General features: G+C 47.6%; 10 protein-coding genes across 10 annotated transcripts; 7 read left to right on the top strand and 3 right to left on the bottom strand.

Annotated features, from left to right (window-relative positions):
- Positions 1–627: 627 nt before the first annotated feature.
- MGYG_00200 (hypothetical protein) lies at positions 628–1,114 on the bottom strand (the record flags this gene model as incomplete). The annotated part of the gene is made up of 3 exons (XM_003176061.1): positions 628–861; positions 912–985; positions 1,060–1,114. The coding sequence occupies 3 exons, from the start codon at positions 1,112–1,114 to the stop codon at positions 628–630; spliced, it is 363 nt and encodes a 120-aa protein (XP_003176109.1).
- A 1,250-nt stretch (positions 1,115–2,364) lies between these two features.
- MGYG_00199 (hypothetical protein) lies at positions 2,365–4,718 on the top strand (the record flags this gene model as incomplete). Its single annotated transcript, XM_003176060.1, has 2 exons — positions 2,365–2,518; positions 2,635–4,718. 2 exons carry the CDS (start codon positions 2,365–2,367, stop codon positions 4,716–4,718), a joined length of 2,238 nt encoding a protein of 745 aa, XP_003176108.1.
- Positions 4,719–5,285: 567 nt separating this feature from the next.
- On the bottom strand, positions 5,286–7,047 carry MGYG_00198 (hypothetical protein; the record flags this gene model as incomplete). The annotated part of the gene is made up of 5 exons (XM_003176059.1): positions 5,286–5,368; positions 5,428–5,601; positions 5,670–6,527; positions 6,584–6,829; positions 6,942–7,047. 5 exons carry the CDS (start codon positions 7,045–7,047, stop codon positions 5,286–5,288), a joined length of 1,467 nt encoding a protein of 488 aa, XP_003176107.1.
- A 2,329-nt stretch (positions 7,048–9,376) lies between these two features.
- On the top strand, positions 9,377–11,142 carry MGYG_00197 (hypothetical protein; the record flags this gene model as incomplete). The annotated part of the gene is made up of 3 exons (XM_003176058.1): positions 9,377–9,555; positions 9,615–9,726; positions 9,790–11,142. The coding sequence occupies 3 exons, from the start codon at positions 9,377–9,379 to the stop codon at positions 11,140–11,142; spliced, it is 1,644 nt and encodes a 547-aa protein (XP_003176106.1).
- A 1,052-nt stretch (positions 11,143–12,194) lies between these two features.
- On the top strand, positions 12,195–15,339 carry MGYG_00196 (hydantoinase; the record flags this gene model as incomplete). The annotated part of the gene is made up of 3 exons (XM_003176057.1): positions 12,195–14,172; positions 14,230–14,442; positions 14,501–15,339. 3 exons carry the CDS (start codon positions 12,195–12,197, stop codon positions 15,337–15,339), a joined length of 3,030 nt encoding a protein of 1,009 aa, XP_003176105.1.
- A 303-nt stretch (positions 15,340–15,642) lies between these two features.
- MGYG_00195 (glutamate decarboxylase) lies at positions 15,643–17,637 on the top strand (the record flags this gene model as incomplete). The annotated part of the gene is made up of 5 exons (XM_003176056.1): positions 15,643–15,660; positions 15,756–16,000; positions 16,070–16,672; positions 16,745–17,271; positions 17,333–17,637. 5 exons carry the CDS (start codon positions 15,643–15,645, stop codon positions 17,635–17,637), a joined length of 1,698 nt encoding a protein of 565 aa, XP_003176104.1.
- A 1,193-nt stretch (positions 17,638–18,830) lies between these two features.
- On the top strand, positions 18,831–19,666 carry MGYG_00194 (hypothetical protein; the record flags this gene model as incomplete). Its single annotated transcript, XM_003176055.1, has 2 exons — positions 18,831–19,287; positions 19,356–19,666. 2 exons carry the CDS (start codon positions 18,831–18,833, stop codon positions 19,664–19,666), a joined length of 768 nt encoding a protein of 255 aa, XP_003176103.1.
- A 597-nt stretch (positions 19,667–20,263) lies between these two features.
- MGYG_00193 (tyrosine-protein phosphatase CDC14) lies at positions 20,264–22,215 on the bottom strand (the record flags this gene model as incomplete). Its single annotated transcript, XM_003176054.1, has 3 exons — positions 20,264–21,491; positions 21,558–22,095; positions 22,161–22,215. 3 exons carry the CDS (start codon positions 22,213–22,215, stop codon positions 20,264–20,266), a joined length of 1,821 nt encoding a protein of 606 aa, XP_003176102.1.
- A 1,312-nt stretch (positions 22,216–23,527) lies between these two features.
- Positions 23,528–24,043, top strand: MGYG_00192 (hypothetical protein; the record flags this gene model as incomplete). The annotated part of the gene is made up of 2 exons (XM_003176053.1): positions 23,528–23,574; positions 23,665–24,043. 2 exons carry the CDS (start codon positions 23,528–23,530, stop codon positions 24,041–24,043), a joined length of 426 nt encoding a protein of 141 aa, XP_003176101.1.
- A 911-nt stretch (positions 24,044–24,954) lies between these two features.
- Positions 24,955–26,072, top strand: MGYG_00191 (translin; the record flags this gene model as incomplete). The annotated part of the gene is made up of 8 exons (XM_003176052.1): positions 24,955–25,020; positions 25,072–25,108; positions 25,171–25,224; positions 25,285–25,418; positions 25,473–25,575; positions 25,634–25,719; positions 25,777–25,926; positions 25,995–26,072. The coding sequence occupies 8 exons, from the start codon at positions 24,955–24,957 to the stop codon at positions 26,070–26,072; spliced, it is 708 nt and encodes a 235-aa protein (XP_003176100.1).
- Between the last annotated feature and the right edge of the window lie 323 nt (positions 26,073–26,395).

Raw genomic sequence — 26,395 nt, 5'->3', positions numbered from 1 at the left:
TAGATTGCTCTTACATGGTAAGCTGTGACTGTTGAGATTAAGATACTATACAAACTATCATTGAACCTGTGGGTATCAGTGATATCTATATATTTTGGTAGATAAGAAATCGGTGGAAATGATAACCCCTGGTTGATACTCCGTACATCATATTAATGACTTAGTTTTTGTCAAACTGCTGTTAACTTTCAATTCCGGTGCCCTGATTGGTGCCAGGACCGGCCTCATTCTTCTTTAGTTTGGTTTACATTAACAGCCGCTATGGCATACGGAGTATATAGTGTTGAACTAGAAAGCAACGATGCTTAGAGAATGATGGCATTCTTTGACACATAATTATGTCGTATGGGGCATGTTCAATATAACCAACTGATAGCCATGATGATAACAATCTTCGTTATTTCTGGTATGACGAATCCACAGACCTATAATAGTTGGAGCCGGGCCAATTCCCGAGGGGTTAATATGATCCTCAGAGTCAGACTTTATTGAAGCGATCCGTAACTCGGCTAGCCTTGGGTATGGCATGTCTATGTCTGTGATCACTCCAGTCTGAGCTTACCCTGCGTCATCATTTTCATCTACTCCCCGAATCAGCCCGACAGCTTCATAACTACTAACTTAACTCTATCCGTGATCCATGCATGTCTCATCTTCAGCGGAACAGATTTCTTGTTCGCCCCGTAAACAGTGACTGGCGCGAAGATAAGCCGCCTTGGGTCGCCACTGGCAACCTTGGGGGTGGTCCCTTTGATAGTGCTGGGCTAATAGGAACATAGCCCATGTGGAAGTTCCTACTAGTACTCCGTATAAGATTGACAATCGATTCATGCCGAGTGAGTAAAGGTTCGATACCCTCCACTATGAGAACAAGACTGTTTCGAGCATTGTTAACAGGCAACGGGAATCACCTGGAGTAAGCCGATATCCGATACTAAAATCCACTCCTCGGTAACTATCGAGGTAGCTAATTTCCGATCGGCCACTGTAAAAGTTAGGCTGGTTTGGATTGGACATCCACAAGATGCACCTAATGGATGGTAGAGAAAACTATCTTACCAACTTCTGTGCCTTTGACCTTTCCCGAAGTCTCCCGCAGTAGCATATGTAGCATGGCAAAGGCCTTGGGTGATGTTACACCTAGATCAGATCCCTGATGGGGGCATTAGTGAGGTTCCCTGTAATAACAGGAGAGTTTGAAATAGCGACCTCTTTCACGAGCCTTGTTTTCGATAACTATTTGCCAAGTAGTTATTATAGCTTAGCACTCTCCTCCCACATGGCCACCGTCATGCATAGAAGAAGATTGCGTGCAGCCGGCAGGGACGGTGACTTTTCGAAAGGAACCCACGCATCATGTAGTTAGTCGGTACCCCTGTCTCTACTTGTTCTTCTCCTCTCCTCTCTCTCTCTCTCTCTCTCTCTCTCTCTGTGTGTGTACGTGTGTGTCTATCTCTTTCAGACAATTCCAGACATGGGACGGTCGTCGAGATGGTGGTCACTACTCCGTATTCTACCATGCTTTCAGGGGTTGATATAAAACCCATATCTCTCTCCACTTTTAGGCAGAAACACACCCCGTATGTAAGGATTGAATATGCTTCAAGAGAGCCCCTTGTTCCCATCTTGTCGTCCCATCGTCTGGTTCCCCCAACCGGATTTTCATCCTCTGGTTAAATGAAGTGGTGGCGAATATCTTTCTCCCTGCCCATGCTTTGCCTAACTCGCAGTCAGTGATCCGCGGTTAGGTTGTGCATTTGGTATCCATGGGAAATCGAGCCAGACTTGCGGCCGAACGGTCCCGTAAAGAAGCATCAGCTTCCAGGCACTCGCTGCAGCTACCAAAGTCTGGACTCGCTGAACTCGCTCGCTGGCGTCACATCAACCATAAAAAAGGAGATGAAAAAAGAAAACGTTGAGATTAGATGGCAAAGAAAAGAAAATAATCGATGATGTATCGGTGTAACACGTCTGTATTGATACGTCGTCCCCAACTGGAGGCAGCAGTAATTCTCGTGTCACGTTTCGTATGCGGAGAATTATCGGCTCTTTGTGGAGATGGAAATTGCCTACGGAGTATTTCCACAGAATCTTCAAGCTTGCAGCGCAGACGAACGAAGACACCAGAGCCAGAAGAAGGAGAAGAAGAGGAAGAAGAAGAAGAAGAAGAAAAGAAAAGAAAAGCAGTGAAGAGAAAAAGGCTGTCGGACAGAGCTGGTCGTCTTCCGGTCTGACAGTGAGGAAGCTGACGACTGCGCGCGAGGAATCCCGGCCTGCTGAGAAAGGGGACCATGTAGCTAGATATAAATCCTGTGCCTCCCGAGTTATCCCCGTGGACAGGCGTGGACGCCGCCCCGATGCTTCATGGACATATCCTCAAGTGAAGCTACTCGACCTTGCGACCTCAGGCAGGACGCTGCGATCGCCCGCGGGCAGCCCAGCTGTCTTCGATCGTTTGATGCGCCTGCGCCTGATAGCCTGGCACAGGAAAAACCGAAGCAGTCAAAGAGCCGCAACGGTATGTTTCTTATACCTCCTTATAGTTATAAGCCCTGGGCTACTATAGCTAAGAGCCAGGCCTATCTTTGCCTTTTGATATATAGTTTCCTGTTCATGCTGACTCTGCTGATATAGGGTGTGTAACGTGCAAGGCAAAGAGACTTAAATGTGACGAGACGAAACCGACGTGCCTTCAGTGTCAGAGGAGAAATGTCCCCTGCGGCGGATATAAGAAAAACTACAAATGGCTGTCCTTCGAGGAGTCCAGCTATACCAGAAGGCCAAAACCAAAGGCCCAAAAGCTAGGTTCTGAAGAACGGGAATCTCAGTATGTCAGGCAGTATAAATGCCGTTTTATCAATGTCACGGCCGAAGATGTGCCGCGTACACAACCGGCAGTGGATGGCTCCCCTTCAGCTAGTGCATCTGGTGCAAGTTTTGACAGTCGGGTAACACCATTGCTGGAGGGATTGGATATTCATGGAAATAACACTACCTCCAAGACCACACCTGGCGGACTAAATCAGAGGCCATCGACCAGAGTCACTGCCTCGTTTAGTCAGTCGTCAGGGAGTTTCACCCCAGCCTTCACACCAGAGACACACACTTTCACTCCAAAATCCCCCTCACCACACACGGACTCCGAAGATGACGGCGTGGAAGCAATTGTTCGACAAGACGTCGCCAAAGAGCTCACCAATCTCAAAAGAAAACGACATGGACCACTATTCCACATACCGAACATACCAATTACCGCGCTATTAGATTCCCGTGCAGACAACGCCGAAATGCTCCTGCTCAGGTTTGATCAGCATACCTGCGGTATTCTCTCAGTCAAAGACGGCGTGACCGAAAATCCATGGCGGACGGCGGTTACTCCCCTAATACGAGATACGCCCGCTCTATATCATGCAGTCTGTGCACTGGCTGCCTTCCATTCAACGAAGGAAAATGCTGCATTTAAATACCTTGGGATGGACCACATGCGCCAAAGCGTCCGAACCCTAGCTGTGAATATAGAGAACATGAACATAGATGCTGCCTTGGCCACAACACTCGCTCTGGCATTTGCGGACACATGGGACACACATGTCTCAACTGGGGTGCAGCATCTTCGTGGAGCTAAAGTGCTGTTTGACAGGGCCTTGGCCAGACACAGCCATATGCCGCTCTCACCCAACGACCAGTCCCGTCTGATGTTTCTATATAACAGCTGGATGTACGTTGCAGTCATCGCCCAACTAACCACCAGCGAAGACACTGGATTTGATCAGGTTCCATCCCCCCTTTTTTTCGCTCCTCAAGTGCAAGAAGTTGACCCTTTATTGGGTTGCGCAGCCACCCTATTCCCGTTAATTGGTCGCGTTGCCGTCTTGGCCCAGAAAGTTCGCAAAACAACAGTGAATTCAGCTGCCATTATCTCTCAGGCTATGGAGCTCAAAACACTCATTGAACAGTGGGCTCCTCCCAAGTATTTTAAACCACCGGAAGACCCAACATCAAATATCCGGGACAGCTTCCTGACCGCTCAAGCCTACCGCTGGGCGACTTTGCTCCACCTGCATCTAGCTGTCCCTGAAATACCCTCTGAACCTACGAGTGAGCTAGCGAGCCGGATTCTTGTTCTTCTTGGTAGTATTCCTCTGGGTTCTCGGACCATAATTGTCCAGATATTCCCGCTTCTGGCCGCCAGTTGCGAAGCCGACAGCGAGGAAGACAGAAACTGGGCAAGAGCTCGCTGGGCACAGATGCAGCAACGAATGGCGATTGGAAATATCGATCGATGTTTTGAGGTTGTCTGTGAAGTTTGGAAACGTCGAGATGCGCATAATGTCGCCATTATAAGCCACCAATCCGACGCGCACTCTCTACCTCTTAGTACTCCGGCGCCCGGGACTTGCAGTCGACATGACAGCGTAATAGAACCACTTATCTTCGGCAATACTTTGGCTCAGGACAGGCAGGATTTTCGCTGCATCTCTACGGCTGATGATATCAATGCAGCTTCGTTTTTGCTGCTTCCTGAAACATTCAGTCAAATGCCGTCACTTACCCCGAGAGCATCTCTACCATCTAGCTGCGGCAATAGATCTTCAGACCCAGGTGGTAGTTTTGTCGAATACGAAAGGACTGTTCGAGGCCATCTACACTGGTTAAGTGTTATGGCAGACTGGGGCTGGGAAGGTTCGTACTTCGTGCCTGATGACTTTCTTTCTTGAAGGTGTACTAACATCCGAATATAGTCTTACTTGGCTGAGTCCTTGATACACTAATAACACTCTTCTCCTATCATCCATTTCCGAGCTAAAGATAATGCTTGTTTTACACTGCGAATAGTATGGGTAGCCTATCCTTACCTTTCTACCTATTGTGATGATTAACATACCCCTTGGCCTTGCTTTCTTTTTACAGTTGCTTAAGCAGTTCGTTTCTGGATTTTGGGTATCGGATTTTAGATTAATGAGAAAGGCTATCACACGGGTTTTGGCTTATGTATCTACTACGGAAGAATTAAAGATCTTTGCTAATGTTTATTAAATTGGTTTTATATAACTGTTCGTAGTCTCTAGGGAAGGATGGAAAGGGTCAAATTGAATATAGTACTTAACGTCTATCTGGATACACAAGATAGGCGGGCTAGGCGCTTAGAGTAGTTAAGGTTTTGAGCACTAGACGCCAACTTCCCTTCCTTCCCTGTGCGGCTAATTAGAGACAAGAAACATAAAACATCAACCTTCAGAACATAATCTTTCAAAGCAGCACTTTCATTATGATAACTAATAACTTCACACCCACCAGTTCCTCTTCTTTGGTGACTTATCTTTCATGAAAGCAATCGACAAGATCGATGTAACGAAGCAGATACCACCTAAATATGTCGATTAGCATCGATCACAGCAACCACCTCGCAATAACGAGAAAACTTACACAGAGTTGAAGTCATACGACCATATCCTAGATTGTCTGCTAAAGACCCAGATAAGAGGGGTCCTATGAACTGGCCTAGATTAAAACTCCCATTAGAAAGGGAGTGGCCTCGCGAATTTCCGCCCTTGGGGCCGAATATTCCCGGAGTCTCTGATTCAAGGTGCTCCATTACGGCTAAGATGACACCAATCAAGTTAGCAAACAGCACGATTAATAGGATGAAACAATTCTTGGCCGTTTACCAGTTATCTCCGCTGCCCCGACACTTGCTGGGAGGTTCTGGATACATCCTATACAGATGATAACAATGACATATACCAGCTTAACCGTATCCTCGGAACCGGACCATGGGAGCCATTTTTGATTCACTGCTCCGAGAAGCCAGAGCAGTGGAGCCAACAGAATAAAACCCAGGCCTGTGAGCACTTTATTCCCTCCTCTCCTTCGGATCCATCCGAATAGAGGGTCAAGGACCATTCCTGGCGCCTGGAGTGCTACAAACATCATACCGGCGGGAAAACTACCCCACCCAAACATATCTCGCACATGTGTGGGGAGTGTAGTGTTGAAACTAGCCATCAGAGAGGAGCGGGTCATATAGGACACAAGTCCAATAAGAATCATAGGCTGACTGAGCAGTATCCAGTAGAAGGAGAACATGGATGTACAACCTTCCTTCATATCACGTATTGCCTTTGCGAGGCTGTAGGGCGTTTTTGAAGCATTGGCAATAAGGGAAGTGTACTCATTTACTCCCTCCGTCAGCGAATCAGCGTTCCTGCTTTCGTCGTCCTTTGCTTTGGCGCGTTTTCGCTTATCTTTGATCTTTGGATGTTCGATCATCAAAAGCCTCAACACAATATCTAGGGAAAGGATCCCAAATACTATCCTCCAGGTCTTCCAATATCCAAAGTATTCGAGCATAAACCCTGATACCGCTGGACCAGAAAACGCACCGGCACTGATAAAGACGTTTACCAGGCCTAATATCATACCCATGTTTTGTGGTTTAACGACGTCATTGAGTGTAGCATGCCCCACAACCTGGGACACGGTACTGCCCACGGCCTGTACTATACGCCCAATGAAGACATTTATGACTAATGGGGATGATTAGTTTTGTGCCAACGTAGGTGCCAGGGGTATGGTCTCATACGATTTGTGGACGTTGCAAGAATGGATGTCCCGAGGAATGCAATTCCTAACCCGGTTGCTAGGATAAGTTTGGGGTACTTAAATCTATCCGTCAACTGCCCGATTACAGGTCCAGATACCACTGCTGTGGCGCCATATGCTGTGAGTATCAAGTACGTCAACTGCTGCGTATCCTTGGGGTCGACATTGTTACGCTTCTCCAGGATATACGGGAGAATAGGGATCACGAAACCGTGGGTAAATGTTTCTAAAAGGTTCAGGTCATTACTAGGGGGTTTTCCTTTACCACATGTGGAGATTATGGCCGTGTACTCCGTAAGAGTGCCTATATCAAGAATCGAAAGGAATAAAGGCCATACCTGCAAACAGTGTTATGACGACACATACTACCGTGAAAGATGATGAGGACCTCCAGCTATAACCCCATGGTTTCTTGGCTCTTTTAAATATTTTGAATAAGGCCATCTCTGTCGATGCCTTCTTGAAAATACCCCAACTAAGTGATGAGGGCTCTCTTCGAAATTTGTGTGTTTAGCTTCACGGCCCTGATGGATAATAAGTACGGAGTACAGAGGAAACTTCCCGGCTGCCTACGACGTGCTCGCTCCCTCTTCAATCACGAGAATATGCACGGTGCATTGATTGGTGTAACCAAACACGAACAATTGAAGGCTTGATATGCCACGATAGGCTACTAAACTAGACTAGCACTGGCCCGACCTCACTGATGCTACCTAATTAACTAGTTGGCAAGCTGAGAATGCTGTGGCTGACTGACCCAACGAATAGCACGATGGCTTGAAAATCAGTCAGTTATACTCTGTATAGCTATAAGTATCCTACAGAAAGCTCAGGAGAGACATCTGCCATGGATCTCTTGAGTTGATAAGTTTTCCTAACCGCCTAAGCCCATAATGTCCATAATATATGAACCATTCCGTACCTTAACACAAACACCATCTTAGCTTTGTTGTAAGCGTGATCAATCCCCTTCCAAGGTTTAAACTCCAAGCTAGTGGTTCTGGCCCCACATTTACGACCCTGCCAAGCCGGAAGCGGAAAGGTTGAGCGTTTATTCTTCGTCGCAGTACAACAACCCATTGATTGACGGACTCAAGAAATAGCCATTATATTCATCGAACAGATGTGCTAAGGATGATAATGACAATGGATCACGGGCTTATAAAGGATCTCACATATATCTTTGGGAGCTACGAGTACGAATTGAAGGGATGAGATATGATAGTTTTTTCTCAATTATTGGGCATTTCTTGGCGTGACCAAGGCGCTCGAGCTTTTTGGGTTGAAAGTGATCCCTACCATCAAATCAAAGACTAGCACGATGTAGATCTTCGTTATATGATTACCCCCCTCTAGTCAACATATTGGGCCGAAATTTTGGGAAGCTATGGACTTATCGGGGTTATACCTGGAGTGTGTCCAGGCTTTGACAGTCGGCCATTCACGATCGATTCTTGAGATATTTCTTGAAAAGTTACGGTGTACGGATGACAGTACCGAACACTCCGAGTGAGATAATCCGCATTTCGGGTATGGAGTACTCCGTACGGAGTACTTGAGCCGTTGAACGGATCCGCCGGCCAATAATCTTGCCTCCGTTTCTGTGCTTTTATTGCTTGGTATTCTGTAGGCCACGCTGGAGTGTGATCTAGGAATTTTGCTGAGGCATGGGTTGGCTTTGGGATAAGCAAATGCTCTGTACTCCGTACTCCGTAATGGCGCTCAAGCTCATCGTCTCATGCAGAATTGAAGAAGGGTTAGGTGAGCGCCTAGTATCCGGTTAACCTTATTGTGGGTAATCAACAGTAGCAATGGAAGCTACCATAGGTATGGAAGCAGGGAGGGAGGGTATCGAGAAAATATCGTAGGGTAAATCATAGTAAACAGAGTATTTGCGTGGTAACATCCAATTCGTTTTGAGGAATGGAGAATGCTTCGTGACGAAAGGCTTCAATCGTGATCAAGAAATCCCTGAGCAATTAGCAAGATACTTCCAATCGCAAAAAAGCGGCATACTTTCGGAGGGCAGAAGGAATAGATATCAAATAGTAGTACAGCCTAGTTGTTCGAAATTCGCAGTGCCAAAATCCCAGAACGCGTCTCTTTTTTTATTGCTGTCTCTCAGAACTCGTTTCTGTGCAAAGATATTGCCAACCTTGGAAGGAACAGAAGGTATCACGTGCACTCCCGACCGCGTTTGTCAATGCGCTTATCGGGCGCGTCTAGCGCGTCTAGGCTTTTTGTGTTAATTTTGGCTCAAACACGACAGCAAAAGACAAACGACATCAAGCTCTTTGACGAAGATCAGGGTCAAAAGGGGGCCGTTTCTAGAGAAGGGTTTCCGGGGGCGCATTCAAGGGTGTATATGACAGGGCGAGGGAGTTCCTAGGTGGTTCCTCGTCCCCGGGGGTTATTGGCCTGGAAGTCTGCCTCGGAAGGACGCGCTATTGAGAACAGGCCAAGAGAACAAACTCCCAGTCTCCCTTTTTTTCTCTCTTTAGCTAGCGATAAGCGGGCAAACGACGGATTATCCTAAACGGAGCGAGCTTATCGGCGCCAACCCAAATATCTCGTTCAAGGACTCGTCCCGTCTGGTGTTTTCCGCGTTGGATCGCGACACGAGAAAAGCAAGGGAGGAACCACGACTACTAACTAGTGGAGTCTCGCCTTCGAAGACGCTTTATATTCTCTTCCTCTTCCCTTTTCATTCTTTCTTACCTTCTCCTCCTGCGGCGCTTCTGCATCGACATCGCCTGCATATCCTATCTACGCCATGAGTGACTCGCGTCAGGCGGACCATGAGGGCGATGCATCCGCTCCCACCGTCGCGACGGAGCCGGATTCTAGCAACAGTTACTCCTTTCTGATACATTCCAACAAGACATTGACCCAGGATCTTCCACCCAAAGTCGATAGCAAAGTTTACATTCGCCAGCGTCGTCGGCGAACCAGGTACGTGTCCTGGCTATACTGACCGCGTGACGAGGTGATGCTAACTATGAGACCGACAGCCCCGAGGACCATGCCGTTTTAGAAGCAGAATACAGACTGAACCCAAAGCCTGACAAGGCCACCAGAGCAAGTATCGTCAGCAGAGTCTCTTTGGGTGATAAGGAAGTTCAGGTACGGCCGCAGTCAGTTGACCTCGCTGTGGCCTGCCACACATTAACAGTCCCCGCTTTATAGATATGGTTTCAAAACAGAAGGCAGAACGACAGGCGAAAGTCCAAACCAATACATCCCAATGAACTATCTCCCAATACACAAGAACTCGAAGGCTCTCAGAAAACTGTAGATGCTAGCCCCCCGAACACACAGAATGAAAACCCAAGTTCCAGTGCCCCTCATGATTCCTACGATAATATTCTCGGCACACCATCTCAGTCTCTCTCCAACTGCCAGTGTGAACAAAATATCGCCTCCTCGCAACTCGAAAGCTCACAGACTTCTACTACATCTACCAAATCTCAAACAGACCGGTGCAGCTTTTGCTCTCCCCTTATCGAATCAAGATTACGTGGCCAGCTTTCCTCCGGTAAGAGGAAGCGTGCAGATTCAGGCGTGAGCGGACTAGGGGTTGGCGGATTTGAGAATGGACGAAGGTCACTTGGCTCCACCGATTCGCCCTCTCTGCGTCTTTCTCTTTCCTTTGACGGCGAAGCAGTGGTTCGTGGAGAAGATGAAAAGACTCCTTCTCCTCCCAAGATTCGCGATTCTTTGAGAATTGCTTTCTCTGCAGATGGCGAAGCAGTTGTTCGAACTGCAGGAGAGCCGTCGCCGTCTCCTTCACGGAACCGTACATCGACTCCACTCTCTCTCCAATCCCGACTTAAAGGCCTTCGACGGACAAGCAGTGCTATCTCCTTTGGATCTAAATCGCCGGATGCTGCTAACATATTCGGACGGTCTCGGGATTCACGTAGATGGGAATTATACTGCGACACGGACGCGCGTAGCGCTCTCTCCTCGCCTAAAATGACACCCGATGGAACAAGAAGTGCCGGATCCTCTCGCAGGAGAGCCTCAAACGCAAACACACGCATATTATCGCCATGTGCTAATCTTCCGAACACTTTGCTACCCAATGGTCCACCCCAGAAGCGAAAAAAGCTATCCCGCGCTGTGTCCTCTCTTGGCCGACTAGAGACTGAGCCATCATTAGAAACGGCTAGCATCACTAAACTTAATACCACTCAGGGCAACAGAAACCAGAAAACGAAATCTAAGCCAGATCTCCACAATGGTGACTCTGACAAAGAGAACTGGCTTCCAGGCACACAAACCATAGGTCCCCGACGTCGACGGCCACAACAGACCACCCAATCGCAAAATCGCGTCCTTCAGACATCGGGGGATGCCCGGCGTGAAGGTAATCGGATTATTGGACGGGGAACAACAGCTCCTCAAAAGGCCAACGACAAAAACAAGGACGATGGACTTAGTGGTCAGCCATCCGTTCCTAGCTCAGGTTCAAACCAGGAAGAGGATCTTGACTGCATTCAAGGTTTGCTCTCCCTGAGCCAGGGTGCTTGGAAATGAAGCTATATAGAGCAACTTTATGACTGCGTGTATGTTTGCGTAATAACGGCTTTCTTTCTTTTGTTCTTTCCTTTTGTTTCTCTTCTTGGAGGATGCTTGTCTTACATAGGGATACCTTTTTTCTTCTTTTGGGCGCATTATCAACAGGATACTTATTCATCTTTCTCTGATTCGATCCCTCGGCCTTGTATCCTGTCTATGAGCCTGGTGGCCCTGGGGACCACAGGGCGTGACTGTTCATCCTTGCCTGCAGTGCATCATCACTTGCATCTCCAATCCTTCAATCTTTGATTCATGAAAACTGCTTCGTCGTCTTGGAGACCTTCAGTAGAATTTGGGCGAATCGCATAAGACTGGCCGGTACAGCCATGTCCACCAAGTCTTCACCCTTCGACCGAGAAAATGCCGGCAATTTTTTCTCCTACAGCCACGGGGGGTCAGTCTGCACGATCAAACTCGAACGAAGCCGATCTTGGGCATATTAATCGGGGGGAACTAGAGAACCATGCCAACGGCCATCGGCAAAGTTCTACACCCGTTGGTGGAAATGAAGCTTAACCTTCCATTTGTCTAAAGCCATCAAGATCACGGCCTATCAGCAGTCTTCCACGCCGAAATTATTTGCATGATATTCAACACAAGGTCTTTCTCGCCATGAAATGCAGCATCATATGGATGTTAAGTTACTTTCCGCATCAGGGCAATAACACGCGTGAAGGTGAAACTCGACGATGAGACTATTACTGGGGTTTGAGCGCCTTTTCTGACAGGCCAGAAAGCCCCCGTTTCTCTCCGCAATATGATAAGACTACTACTCCGGACGGGCGTCCTATGATAATCAACAGAGACACGTTTGCTGCGGCTATCAACTGTTGGCATACTCAGCGACCTAGGTGTACAAGGCATATATATGTAGCTTCCCAGCCGCATTCACTCGGGTTTGCATGTGGAAGACTTCGGCTGCTCGCACATTGCATTATCCAACTTCAACTCCCCCTTAACACTATAATAGGCTTAGGGACGTTATATTGGTTTCTATGTTCACTATGATAATGTCATCATTAGCAGCTCCTTATCGAATCGGTGTCGATGTCGGCGGCACCAACACGGACTGTGTCATACTGGATGTTCGTACGACAAGCGCAGCAAATCGCGGGGTGGTTGCTCTACATAAAACCCCAACTACAAGTCCCAATGTTACTGATGGAATAGAAACTGCCGTCTTCAATGTCCTTGAGCAGGCCAACGTCCCAAGAGATCAAATTGCCTGTTTAACCATCGGTACAACGCATTTTATTAACGCCATAGTGGAACATGATGTTCGACGCCTATCTAAAGTGGCCATCATCCGGCTTTCCAAGAGCTTCACAAAAGAGGTACCTCCGTTCTCCGACTTCCCGCCAGTTCTCAAATCGATTATGAATGGCTATTACACCTGCATTGATGGCGGACTCACCATTGACGGAGCGGCAGAATCGCCTATAAATGAAGCCCAGGTGGTTAAAGAATGTGCCAAAATCAAAGAATTGGGGCTAGATGCAGTTGTCATATCTGGTGTATTCTCCCCAATCGACAAACACTTCTTCCAAGAATACAGTGTTCGAAAGATCGTTCAGAGAGAGCTACCGGGAGTTGATATTGTTTGTTCCTCAGATGTCTCCCAGATTGGATTCCTCGAACGTGAGAATGCATCGATTCTAAATGCCTCTATCCTCAAGTTTGCACGGCGCACAATCCGAGGCTTCAAGGCAGCAATGAAACGATTGAGCTTGAGTTGTCCTTTATACCTTACCCAGAATGATGGAACTCTGATCGATGCCACTTCCGCGGCAAGTCTTCCTATACGCACTTTTTCCTCTGGACCAACCAATTCTATGAGAGGAGCGGCATTTTTAGGACTTAGCGGGCAAGATAATACCGAAGAAGAGCGTACGGCAACAATTGTAGTTGACATCGGCGGCACGACTACAGACGTTGGAATCTTGCTCCCATCTGGATTCCCCCGCCAGGCTTCTGCATACGTCGAAGTTGCTGGCGTGAAGGTCAATTTCGGCATGCCCCATGTAGAATCCATTGGCCTTGGTGGCGGTTCCATAGTTCGTTCAAAGGGAGCCAAAACTACCATCGGGCCAGATTCTGTAGGCCATTGCCTTAGCACCAAGGGCACCGTGTTCGGAGGAGACACTCTTACAGCAACAGACATTGCTGTGGCTGCTGGAGCCAAAATTGGCAACTGCGACTTGGTCAAGGATATGGCGAAGGAAGTGGTTTCCGCTGCGCAGGCAAGAATAAAATCCATGTTGGAGACTGTTATTGACCAAATGAAAACTTCACCGGCTCCTTTACCTGTGCTGCTAGTTGGAGGTGGTTCAGTGTTAGCCCCAGCAGAACTAGAGGGCGTGTCCGAGGTCATCTTCCCTCCGTTTTATTCGGTTGCAAACGCTGTTGGCGCCGCTATGTCCAAGGTTGGAGGTACGGTCGACTCCATTGAGAGCACTGCTGAAAAGCCAGTTTCCGAAGTAGTGGAAGAAGCTAAAGCAAGGGCGATTGAAAAAGCGGTTGCCTCTGGTGCCATCAGAGAGACAGTGTATCTGGCAGAGGTTGATTCTATGCCACTTCAGTACGTCGCAAACCAGGTCCGCGTTATTGCGCGCGCTGTGGGTGAACTATCGCCTGAAGGTGTCCCAACTCTAGACAACCCACAAAATGGCGGAGATGGTTGTGAAGGTGATGATACGATATACATCGAAGCTCCTAAACAGAATGTTGAGACCAGTGACTTCAATATTAACTCAATAGATGTTGCTACATATCGCCCGAAGGTCGTAAAAAATCCTGAAACTGGGATTCACGAATGGATCGTCTCCGAAACAGACGTCACCTGGCTTGCTGATGGGTGTTACGTCCTAGGATGCGCCGGCGGAGGCTCACCATTCAGCGAACACCTTCGAATACGTGATCAACTACGAGAAGGACACACTGTACGTATCATTGACCCGTACTCTGTGAAGAAGGATGCTTTGATATATTGTGAGTTTATTCCTTTCTTCCCATGATTTGATTCATTGGTCCTAATTTCAATTAAAGGGGGTGGTCATATGGGCTCTCCAGCAGTCTCTGTAGAACGACAAGCAAACAACGAGACCGAGCAATCCATCCATGCTCTTATGGAGTATCTCAAACACGACAGCTTTGATGCCGTAATGGGACTAGAAATCGGCGGCGGCAATGGTATCCTACCACTTTCTATTGGTTCATCAAAGCATTATGACCGCCCTGTAGTTGATGCCGATTGGATGGGTATGTATTTGTCTTTTTTTCCAATTGACATTCCCGATTTTAATTCCTTCTCGTGTAGGCCGTGCCTACCCAACATTCTGGCAAACGACTATATGTGTTTATCAGCCTGGCGAGCTAGTGCCTTGCTCTATCTTTTCCGCCAGTGGGAACACAATTATTATGAATAAGTGCTCAAGCGATGAGTTTGTTGATCGAGCATTACGCGCCTCGTGTGCCGAAATGGGGTCCAGTGTAGGTTTGGCTGCCCGTCCTACTACAGGAGAAAAGATGTTAAAGTTTGGTATACTTAATACCATGTCCCTTGCATGGCGTATTGGGCGCTGCATCGCGCGGGCAAACGCCAGCAACACCATTAGCACCGTGGCTGAACAGATGATTGACGAGGTTGGCGGTCCTGAATCTGGTAAAATTCTATTCCGAGGAAAAATTGTTGCCGTTGAAAGACGACTGTTTAAAGGCCACTCATACGGCGAAATCACAATCCAACAAGTTCTCCAAAGCGAAATCGAGTCAAATGGAGCAGACCAACTCTCGGAGGAAAGCAGGCGATCATCAGTGCCTGTAGCTACAGGCGGTGTGTTAAAGATTCCTTTCAAAAACGAAAATATCTACGCCAAACATGTTTCAGAAGAAGGCGTCGAGAAATATGTGGCTATGGTCCCTGATCTGATCTGTGTTCTCGACACGCAGTCCGGAAAGGCACTTGGAGTCCCTGAATTCAGATACGGCGTCATGGTGACTGTGCTAGGAATTGCATGTTCACCACGATGGTCAGATACCGAGCGAGCCCTAGAAATTGGTGGCCCAGGGGCGTTTGGATATGAGGATATCAAATACGTTCCTTTGGGTAAATATGTAGAGCCAAAGAGCGTTGTGATGGAGTATGCAGAGCACTAAATAGAGTAATTCCATTCTATACGGCTAATTATCCGATATAATCGTCTAGAACAGTCAATTGAGTATTTTCTCTTTAATGTGGTGTTTCCTTGAAATGTGCTACTAATGACGTAGCTGGGACTAGTTATAGGCTTTTATGACTTCATCTGACCAAAACAGGAATACACAGGAAACACAAACGATAAAATTGTAGAGATAAATAGTCGGCCTAGAATTCGAGAAGGCCAGAGTAATATCGCAAGCCTGTGTTTGTTGATAATTGGGCATACGTAGCCAATATACGCTGACGTCGGTATAGTGAAGATGGCACTCTCATCGCATGTAGGTTTAATCTACAGGGAGCGCAGGAACCAACGCAACAACCAATTCACACAATTTGATTACAAGGTTGCTAATCTTGACGATTGTACGGATAGGTTGACCCTGATGCTATCATCAAACAATTCCGAGAAGATTTCGACAAAGAACAGGAGCAGGAAGCTGCTGGAATCTTTACGTCGAATGCGGTCTCATCCGTAACTCCGTATTCAACGAGATACTCTAGCAGGGAGGAGATACCTAAATTCAAAATCCCTAAGCTAGGTGCTCGTGCGGATGCGGTGCACCATATGTTGAGCAATGAGCTCGATCTGGATGGCATCCCGAACTTAAACATGGCAAGGTATATGCAACCCGTTGCTACTCTTGATCCCCGAAGAAAATGCGGCTGCTAAAGGGTATGGACATATAGTTTCGTTGGCACTTACATGGACCGAGAAGCAAATCAGCTTGTGGTAGAGAATATCAGTAAGAACCTAGCAGATGCAGACGAGTATCCTGCGTTAATGGCTATACACGCACGGTGTATTTCCATGATATCCAACCTGTGGCACCCTCAATCAGGAGAAGAAGCCACTGGATCCGCTACCACCGGGTCCTCTGAAGCTATCATGTTGGGCGGACTGGCTATGAAAAAGAATTGGCAGCAGAAGCGTAAGGATGCAGGGAAAGACACATCCACTCCTAATATCATCATGGGGTCGAATGCTCAGGTGGCCCTTCTTAAGTTCGCCCGGTACTTTGATGTCGAAGCCCGCATACTGGATGTTTCTGAGAAGAGCCAATTTCGCCTCGACCCAGACTTGGTCAAGAAAAATGTGGACGAGAATACCATCGGGATATTTGTGATTCTTGGAAGTACGTATACTGGACACTATGAGCCTGTCGAAGAGATCTCCAATATCCTGGACGGTATACAGTCCGAAACCGGCATAGATGTCCCTATACATGTTGACGCCGCCAGCGGTGGGTTCGTCGCACCATTTACGGATGCAGGGGCTGGAGGACCAAAATGGTACGTATTATCTAGGACTGCAGCTTACTTGGTGGCTTTGTTCATCTAGTCATGCTAATTTGGCGTTTTAAGGAATTTTGAATTGCCCCGAGTCAAGTCAATAAATGCATCCGGGCATAAGTATGGTCTCGTGTATGCGGGATTGGGGTGGATTATCTGGAGAGACCGCTCCTATCTACCAAAGGAACTCATCTTCGAGCTTGACTATCTTGGGAGCAGAGAAGAGACTTACACGTTGAACTTCTCTAGACCAGGGGCACAAGTAATCGGTCAGTACTACAACTTCGTCCGCCTTGGGTTCAATGGGTATCGCGAGATCATGGAGAACTGTTTAGCCAATGCAAGGCTGCTGAGCAAAACTTTGGAGCGGACTGGATGGTTTATCTGTTTAAGCGACATCCACCGGAAGAAAGGGGAGTTTTACCACCAGCATCTGAACAAAATCACACCATATAATGAGGGTGAAACGTCCGCCGACTATAATGCCGGCCTGCCAGTGGTGACCTTCAGGTTCTCAGATGCCTTCAAGGAGAAGTATCCTCATGTCAAACAAGAGAGTATAAGCCTCCTGTTAAGGTCGAAGCAGTATATCATTCCCAGTAAGTTGTTCCAGTACCTCATTCATGGCCGTGGATTGGAACTGACGCTTAGGATTTACAGACTACCCACTTCCTCCCAAGGAGCAGGAGACATATATTCTGCGAGTCGTCGTCCGGGAGAGCATGGCCGCAGATCTCATCGACAAGCTTGTGGCAGATATTGTTGCCGTCACCGAGCGCCTGATGAAATCTGACCCAGTAGACCTGGCCGCACTGCAGACAGGCCCAACCAGCCTTGAACGCCGCCGAGCAAAAGGCAAAGAGCATCTTCATCATCATCACAAAGACTCAAAGCAACCAAGCGAGAAGAAAGAGAAGACCAATGACCACCCGATGAGAAGTGGAATCCACCGTTCCGTCTGCTAAGGCGTAACTATTCAGCGCGAATGTATGGTATCTCCGTATAATTAAGTGGGTATATTTAATGTGCCATGACAGACAGAGATTGATCCAGTGCTGGATTTTAATATTGTCATTCTCGGTAGTTGGTTATAACCGACTTCTCGCTTCTAATGTTTCCCTTTCTCCGACATTTGATATAGCCAGTTTGATAACAAGCAATATCAATCATCTAAGCCAATGATACTTTTATTAGCAAGAGTAAAACTAGGAATGGATAAGACGTGTTTCAGGGGCAACACTCACATTCAACACAGAAGATTCTTCGACGCCTACAAAAACCCATGAGCGGAGGCGATAAAGTGACCTTTGAACACATCACAAACTAGCCAGGCCAGGCATACTCTATATACCCCGTATACGGTGCCGAGTGAAAGAAAAGCGGCCGGAGATGCGAAGTGGTGGCTGTCTTCCCATGCAAGATCCCAGGCCATCAAAAGCTTCAACCTTCAGGAGCGTCAACGCCAGCCACTCACTGCGCGCACCAACATCAAACCTGAAACACCACGAGTCACTCCACACCACCAACCAACTAAATAACTCGTCAGTTAAGCATTTAACTAAGAAGTTGTTTCCCGGGGTAAAAGGGGAATAAACGAATAGAAGCATGATACATCATGTTTATTCTTCACTTTGACAAAGCGGCCGCTGGGTCTAAGATCCACGTTGCCACTCAGAGCCAGCCAGGATGCCAAATGAAGACAGCCACTGGCGGTCGGAGATTGGCCACTGTTATTCAGGGGCAACTCACTCGATACCCATAGAAATCTTTAGCTTGAAGTGAAGACAAGCTTTGCTGAAAGCTTAGCATTGAGTCCCTGCGGCTCAGGAGCAGTCTTGGAGGTCACTATCAGCCCATGGGAATGCCCCTCAAAGGCAAAGATGGGGCCCCTCGGTGCAGGAAACGCATCCTAGTGTGACAGTTGGGTCAATGGATATTCACAGGCGGAGAGAAACGCCGTCACAAGCGGCCAACTGGTGAAATAACTAGTCATCAGGGGCCACGTTCCGCAGGTATATATACCGGTCGATGTCTTCCAAGTTTAGAAATATATCTTACTCCTCCTCTTTCTCTCAACAGCCGCAGACACTGTCAGAGACACTTCGCTTTGCATACTTGCACAGAAACAAGGATAATCGGCATATAAAGCACCTTCAACATGCGTTTCATAACCACTACAATATTCCTTCTCGTTGCGTCTTGCGCCTCTGCCCAGCCGATTGAGTGCTCCAAAGATCCAGCTCCAAGCACTCAACCCGCACCCCCACCTCCGCCTCCACCACCACCACCTACTCCTAAGCCAGCCGCGGTATCTTGTCCATCATCGTCGTCGTCACCATCATCATCATCATCATCGGCCATTTCCAAAGACAACATGGTCAAAGTTCTAAAGGAAATTGCTCCCACCTCAGCTAAGGAACCCTGCGTCTCTGCTGAAAAGGCAGAAGGACAGTGCCGAAGCGCCTCTCAGGCTGCAGAGCCACTCATCAACTCCTTCGAGAAATACAAGATCACCTCTAAGCCTGAAATGGCTGCTATCCTGGGCCTTATCGCCTTTGAGACAGGAGAATTCAAATATCAGAAGAATGTGTTCCCCGGTAGACCGGGTCAAGGCAGTAAGTTGAATGCCGTATCCTCCCTACACATATCTAAGAACAACACATACCTGACCTGGTTGCCCTAGCTCGAAACATGCAAATGCCTAAATTCAACGCCCTTTATGCCCAGTCCATCCCTGAGGTAGCCGCGAAGCTTGGCCCTAAGATGAGCAACGTTGATGCAGTTTTGGATATGCTTCTCTCTAAAGATGATTATGACTTTGGGTCTGCAGCGTGGTTCTTGACTACCCAGTGTACTCCTCCTGTTAGGACTGCACTACAATCCGGTTCTGAGGAGGGATGGTCCAAGTACATGACTGAGTGTATTGGGACCACCGTCACTGATGAGCGGAAGAAATACTGGACCAAGGCTCAAGAGAGTGTCAAATCTTTGTAGGCACAGAGACCGTTACAGCTGGACGGAACTGCTAGGTTGATCCTATGTGTACTCCAGCTATGATTTATGACCTTATACCAAGAATTCAAAGCATGACTGCAAGAAAAAAATTAAACTGAGTAAATCCCATTTTATATCTGTCTCGACTATGTAAACTCCATGTCATGCCTCTAGCAGACGCTTTTTATCACTTCCAGAAAGGAACATGAGACATCATGGATTGGGAAGAAAGAAAAGGCATTAAACAAGAACTAAAGAGTAACAATACCATACTGAAAAAAAAGAAACCCATAGAAAGCCGAACGCATATAACTCCATAACTTCCCACCATGCATCCATCGTTGAGCGGCAACAACCAAATAGATATCAACTGAAAGTCGGGCGAAGAAAGAAAACGACACCGCATCAGGGGAAAACAAGGCGACGAATAGAAAAGTAGCAGATCAAAAGACTCTGTCCATAAGTAAATCAAACATGAAGTTCAAGATTTGCGTGTTTGAAAGAGAAACACGAGGAACAACTTCATCAACGGAGCAGCATTAGACATCATCAAGAGACCAGGTCGGCCTGGGCTCGTTCGTTTGATTTGCAAGGAATTCAGATGTTCTTCACTCTGGCAATGTTGCCAGCACTTCCGACTCTCCCACTTGACTTGCGGACTCCACGAGTGTCGGTTCGGTTGTCAGCTGTCCGTCTTGGGTTGGATCGCTGTTTGTTCACTCCTAGTACTCCACTTCCACTCTTCGCGTTGGATGGAGTCTTGGGTTTTGGTGAGCCTGAATCACCGACACGGTTCTCAACATCTTCATGGATGTCTATCTCTGGGGTGAGTGCTGCAGAATGGCTGAGAGATCGCTGGGTGTTGGAAACAGGGGTGCGCGGCGACGTAACACGGTTGACAAGAGCCTGGATTTCTTCATCGCTGTCTGCGCGGTTGTTCGAATGGGTCCTAGACACTCCCCGTCTTGGGGAGCTTGCGGCGCCTCCTAGACTAGCGGATGGTGTACGGGCATACGGATGATGTCTTGAGTCCTTACGATGTGACTTTCTTGGCTGCCCTGGAGTAGGAGCAGGAAGGTTTTCATCTGCATAGCCGTTGGCACTCTCATTAGTGTCAATTTCGCCAAGGGCAGCCCTCTTGGTCTGGTTTCCATGTGGTGGTGTTGCAGTTTGACTGCCGTTGAGTCGTTTAGAAGACACTCTCCCGGGAGTGGTAGGGGTAGGTAACGAGAGTTTCTCCTTAAGCTGGTCTTCTAACCACCACTCACGGAAACTTCCTTGGTTCAAATGGAGCCAGTGCTGTTGCGGTCCAACAACCATGCCTGGGCGCATAAAGCGCATAAACGCGATAATTTCATTCGCGGTAAATCCATACCGGTAGATGAGGTACGCCCCTATCAAACAGCCAGTTCGTCCTAAGCCAGCTTTACAGTGAATTGCAATCCCCTTCTCTTTGATTGTGATCATCTCGTGTGCCATCTTAATGAACCTCTTTACCAGTGGGAGCGGTGGGCAGGTTCCGTCTTCGAATATCATGTCAATATGATTGATACCGAGGGCAGTGAAGTACGATGGGCTATAGAGCTCAGAATTAAGGCGTACAACCAAGCCAACATTCCTGGACGAGAAATGGGTAAGGACGTTTTTAAAGGGAACTGGCAATTCACTGTCCTGGACCTGGTCGATGGTCGATGGTAAAGCAGCGAATTCAGGAGTGTTCTGAGGAACAACGGCAATAGGAGAATGTTGTGGCGACGCAAATGCAAGGAAGCTTGGGGTGATCCAGTTAAAATCGCCCATATCGACTCGTTCATACTTTTCATACCTACGTTCTGTTAGTCCTACTCCTCGCTGTTGGCCAGTCTAGATTAAGGCGAAAAAAATAACTTACTCTTCCAGGCTGAAATCCTTGAGCCCGCAGAGGCCTTCCTCCTTGGCTTTCCAGACGCCGTATACCACGTCCTGAATAGTAAGGACAAAGTCGGCCTGGCTGTAACCGGCATCTCTGAAGGGCATGTATGGTGGGTCAGCCTGCGCGATGGGGGCTAGGGCAAGATGCGGAGGCCAGGATTGAATCAACACCATGTAGCAAGCTACAACACACGCAACATTTGCCCTGCTTCGCGGGTCAGGCTTAGTCCACAGGACTACTGGGCGATCGGCGTTTTCCGGGTCTCCTAGGATTTCATGGAAATGCACCGCGAACCGGTAGAGATGTCCGATGTGGAAAGGACCAAAGTCCGCATGGAAAGAATTATAGAGGAGCAATCCATCAATATTGAAGTATACGGGGGCTTTCGCTTGGTGTTTCCTAGAGGGAGTATTTGCGGCGGCCCGCCTCTTGCTGGGCGACTTCGGTGGTGCCGCGAGAAACGGGAAAGGAGTGTTCTCGGAGGGAGGGCTATGGTAAGAAGCAAGATAAAGACGATCTGGAAGAGAGTGAGCTTATAGTCGCAACCAAGGGTTATGTTAGTTAGGGCCGGAACATATATACCTTGAATGTACTCAATCGGAGCACCGTACAACCCAGAGGACCCTGCTGGCGGCATGTTGAGATAGATCAAGCTGTCCTGTATTCAATTGAGATCGAGTCTTGTAAATGGAACGAACAGCAGAGGTAATGATAGTCTCTCCCTCTGGTAACAGCGACGACAGCAAAGGGTTGGGTCCGCGAGATCGTGATACACTGAAGAGAGGTAGGCTGTCGCGAGATCAAAGCTGCATTATCGAGGTTATAGATGAAGAGTAAAGATGTTGACGGAAGGATAACCTGGCGATACTGTCGAGAGAAAGGAGAGTGAGGATAGGAGAGAGTGAATGAAGAGGATAATAAATCTGCGACGAGGCAAGGTTGTTGTTTATGTTGTTATGGACTTATTATTATTTATTATGATGTTGATGTTGTTTAGTGTTGTTGTTTTTTTTTTTTATTTTTCTTCATTTTTCCTTTTTTTCCCAAACGGGACAGAGAAGACGCATGGACCACCGCTGCTTGTTATGTTGTCACGTGTCCTATTAAGGTTAGACTCGTCGGTTGACCCGGTAACCGCGTGAATATAGGAGCTCTTATTGGCCAAATGGCTAAGGGTGGATCTGGCTACTGTTTCAGGCTAGCGCGCGGCGGGCGCTAAGACCAAAACAAACAAGGAAGCGCCAGGGCAACAAGTTCTTCCATGGCGACGGCGAGACGACGGCGAGCTAAGCGTACAGAGACGAGACAGCGGACGAGACGAGGACGAGACGAGGATAAGATGGGGACGGGACGTGGACAAGACGCTGTGTGTCTGGTTCGTGCCACCAGGGAGAAGAGGGGGCCGTTGGACACGCGGGGATACAGGCACCGGCCTCGTGCTTATCCTTGCCGTTTGCTCGCTTTCAAACCACAGCATCCTCGCCCTTCCGCAGCTGTGAAGATACTGAGATGAACTACAGACGAACTCCGTACTCGACGTGATTGGAATGCAAGGTTACTAGCGAACACAGAAGAATATACGGAGTACTTATTGGCGGAGAAATATTTGTGTAATCTGTTGCGGCATCCTTGAAACTTTCTCCACAAAGCAAGCCTCAGTGGCGAAAGACACATCTGGATGCAAGGTGAATCAAGGACCCGACATTTTGCAGCGATAGCACCAAACTGCCGCTTTTCTCCACGGAATAGGAAATAAACAGCAGCAGATGTATACTGTCTGCGGGCAAACCTAACTATTGACACTGGCATCGAACCAACCATTGCGCAAAAGATACCAAATCTACCCCGCCATATCACACATTATCAAGCCAGCTTCAATAATCCACCTTTCAAACCGATAACGACATACTTTTGACACACCAGTACTCCATACGATAGTTATGGTAGATATGGCAAAACCAGCGCAATCGGCTGACCAGGATTTTCCTTACTCTTTGTATGCTGCGCGATAAGTCGAGACTCTAGTGCTCCTTGCGTGGCCTCGTTACTTGTCGCTTACGAGATGCTAACCGCAACGAAAATGCAGAACTATCTCCGTACCGCTTCCTTCATACCGTCTGGCCTCCTCTGCCATGCGCGCGCTGCAGGTAGACCTTGAGCTATCGCCGCTGGTCAAGCGCACATTCCGCCTCACAAATCCTGAGTCATCGAGCTCAGGCATAGCGCAAAATGAACCACAAGTAAACCGGACACTAGAGGAGGGCAGGATAGAGCACGCAGCAATTAATAACACTACAGGTGCTGGTGATGAGAGTTTAACAGTCTTGGAGACAGAATACAGAGCCGCTACCAACAGAATGTTACGGGTGGCAGTGAATGCCTTCATGGACTCGCTAGGAGTTGTCGTTGGAGTGATGGAGGAGTTGGACACTGATGTATTAGGCCAAGAACTGGGGAAGCCGTAAAATATACCGCCGCAAGAAGAGGTTCCCTACTTTTTATTATTTTGATAGACGCCCACCAATTTACCCAGACAGGCACCAGGCCATGTTCAGCGAGCATATTCCAGTACTACAGCGTAATTGATACCTGCATGGTGTAATAAAGTAGCACTTCTGAGTAACTAGCCCTGCTGAATGGGCAGCTCACCAACTCGTTCCACTGTTTGTTCACTACTGCTCTCTGCTTTCTCCTGGGGCTGGTCCTGATCAAGGCTTCCCAAAGCAGAACGGGCGACGGCATACGGAGTAATGTATGTCCGATTGAGGTTAATTACATAATCTTGTCACTTCGCTGTCAGCCAATGAGAGGCCCTCAAAGAAACCTCGCTTAGCACGGGCCCCACCCGCCCAGGTATAAATATCTCTGGCCGCCCACCTTCTTTTAAAAATTTTCTCTTTTCTTCTCCAGCTCTCTTTGCCATTATGGCTTAGATCAAGTGTAGTATCTGTTCTTTTCAGTTTAATCTCTGAAAGTATTCTAAGGAATACGAAAGTGATTATTCTTATTTTTGTACCACGCGATAAGACCTCTGTGCTTGCGCATGTCTTTTCGCACCGTGTCATCGGTCTTACACTACTACCGATCGACGCGAACTCATCTTTTTTCATTGATATCTTCGGCTTGCTGAAGTATTAAAGAAGAGAGAGTCTGATATGTAGCTACTAGTTATTAGATTGTAGTCATTGTTTCTTCATTTTGAAGCTTGCTTATTATGTACTTGTGGTAAAACTGTTATCGAAGGTTCTGCTGCTGTATGAATTAGGTACTCTGCATTTAGAGCTGCTTTCAACTACATATCTACAGTAATTAGGTAGTAACATCTCAAGCACAACAACCCCAACCAACTTCCACCCAGCAACACAAACAACTCAAGATGATTGACTCGGCTATCTTCGAGAGCTTACAGGTGAAAATCGATGAAGAATCTAAGATCCGTGATGTATGCTCTTTGGGTACCCCGATTCCCAGCCTGAACTAACCTGGCGGCCAGGAAATCCAAGATATCGTCCAGGAGCTCTCTAAGCGAGGTGCGCTCGTCGAAACATCTTGTGCCTACGTTCCTAAGGCTAATAGGATATCACTTGAACAGGCAGAGCTGTCCAGGCACTTCTCTCACGAGCTCACTCTACGCCTCCCTCTCAAAGTACGCTCACTTCATTATCATATCTATAGACGCGTCTGCACATGCTGATATCACCTAAAGTAAACCCCATCCTTGACGATGCCACAAGAGAGATCTCAGCGCAGCGAGAGGACATCGCCAAGCTGGTTACTGTTGCCTCAAAGCACCCTTTCTACAAATATAACTACCTCTGGACTAAAGAGTTGCAGAACTTGGTACTGTCGCCTGTTTCGTTTATGGTATATTATATCCTACTGACACAAGAGCAGGTCTTCTCGATCGAATTCTGCAGCTGGCTTGGTGGTATGAAGGGAGCTGTTGACGAAAACACGACCTTCATGACCATTGAAGATGTGGGGAAGTTCCTTGCCGGTTTGTAGCTGTGTTCTTCCATGCTCTGAATCAGCACCTAACTCCAGTCAATACATAGTTCCGGTCAATCTGAAGGACCAGGATGCCTTCCACCTTACCATTGAAGAGTATTTGCATGCTCTTATCTCTCTCGTCGAGGAACTGGTAGGGTTCATTTATCCCATCACTTTTATTTGGTCGTCGTTACTGACTGAAGTATAGTCTCGTCTTGCCGTCAACTCGGTTACCCTTGGGGATTACACCAGGCCTCTACAGATCCATACCTTCATCTCTGACCTTCACGCAGGCTTCCAGCTCCTGAACCTCAAGAATGATTCCCTGAGGAAACGGGGTGACGGAATCAAGTATAACGTGGGTATACCCATGCCAAACCCTCAAAATTATTGATTTCATACTTACTGATGGCTATATGGTTATAGGTCAAAAAGGTTGAGGACGTAGTGTATGACCTATCCCTCAGAAACTTAATCCCTAAGAAGGGAGCCAGCGACGAATAAGCGTGATACTCAGCCTTCTTGCTGTGGTTTCAATTCGTTGAAATTATAACTTTACGCCCATAGCGTTCATACTTACGTTGCTAAAGCAATGAAGCCCTTCAAATAGCCGAAAAGTCTCTCCAAAGCCCCGAAATCATTCCATCTCCTCCTGTCTATCTTCTGTTCCTAGCAAAAATATACTTTTATACAAGCACGTGATTTTAATAGCCCTAACCCTTTTTTTACCCACGCCAAGAGTTCGTCCTCAATTATCAATTCTATGAAAAATCAACGAACGAAACGAAGATCTTTAAAAACCACCACGTCAACGCAACGATTCCGCA

This window comes from Nannizzia gypsea, genomic scaffold (assembly GCF_000150975.2).
Source record: "Nannizzia gypsea CBS 118893 supercont1.1 genomic scaffold, whole genome shotgun sequence".
Classification (NCBI taxonomy): Eukaryota; Fungi; Ascomycota; class Eurotiomycetes; order Onygenales; family Arthrodermataceae; genus Nannizzia; species Nannizzia gypsea.
This window is presented reverse-complemented; position numbering and strand designations above follow the sequence as displayed.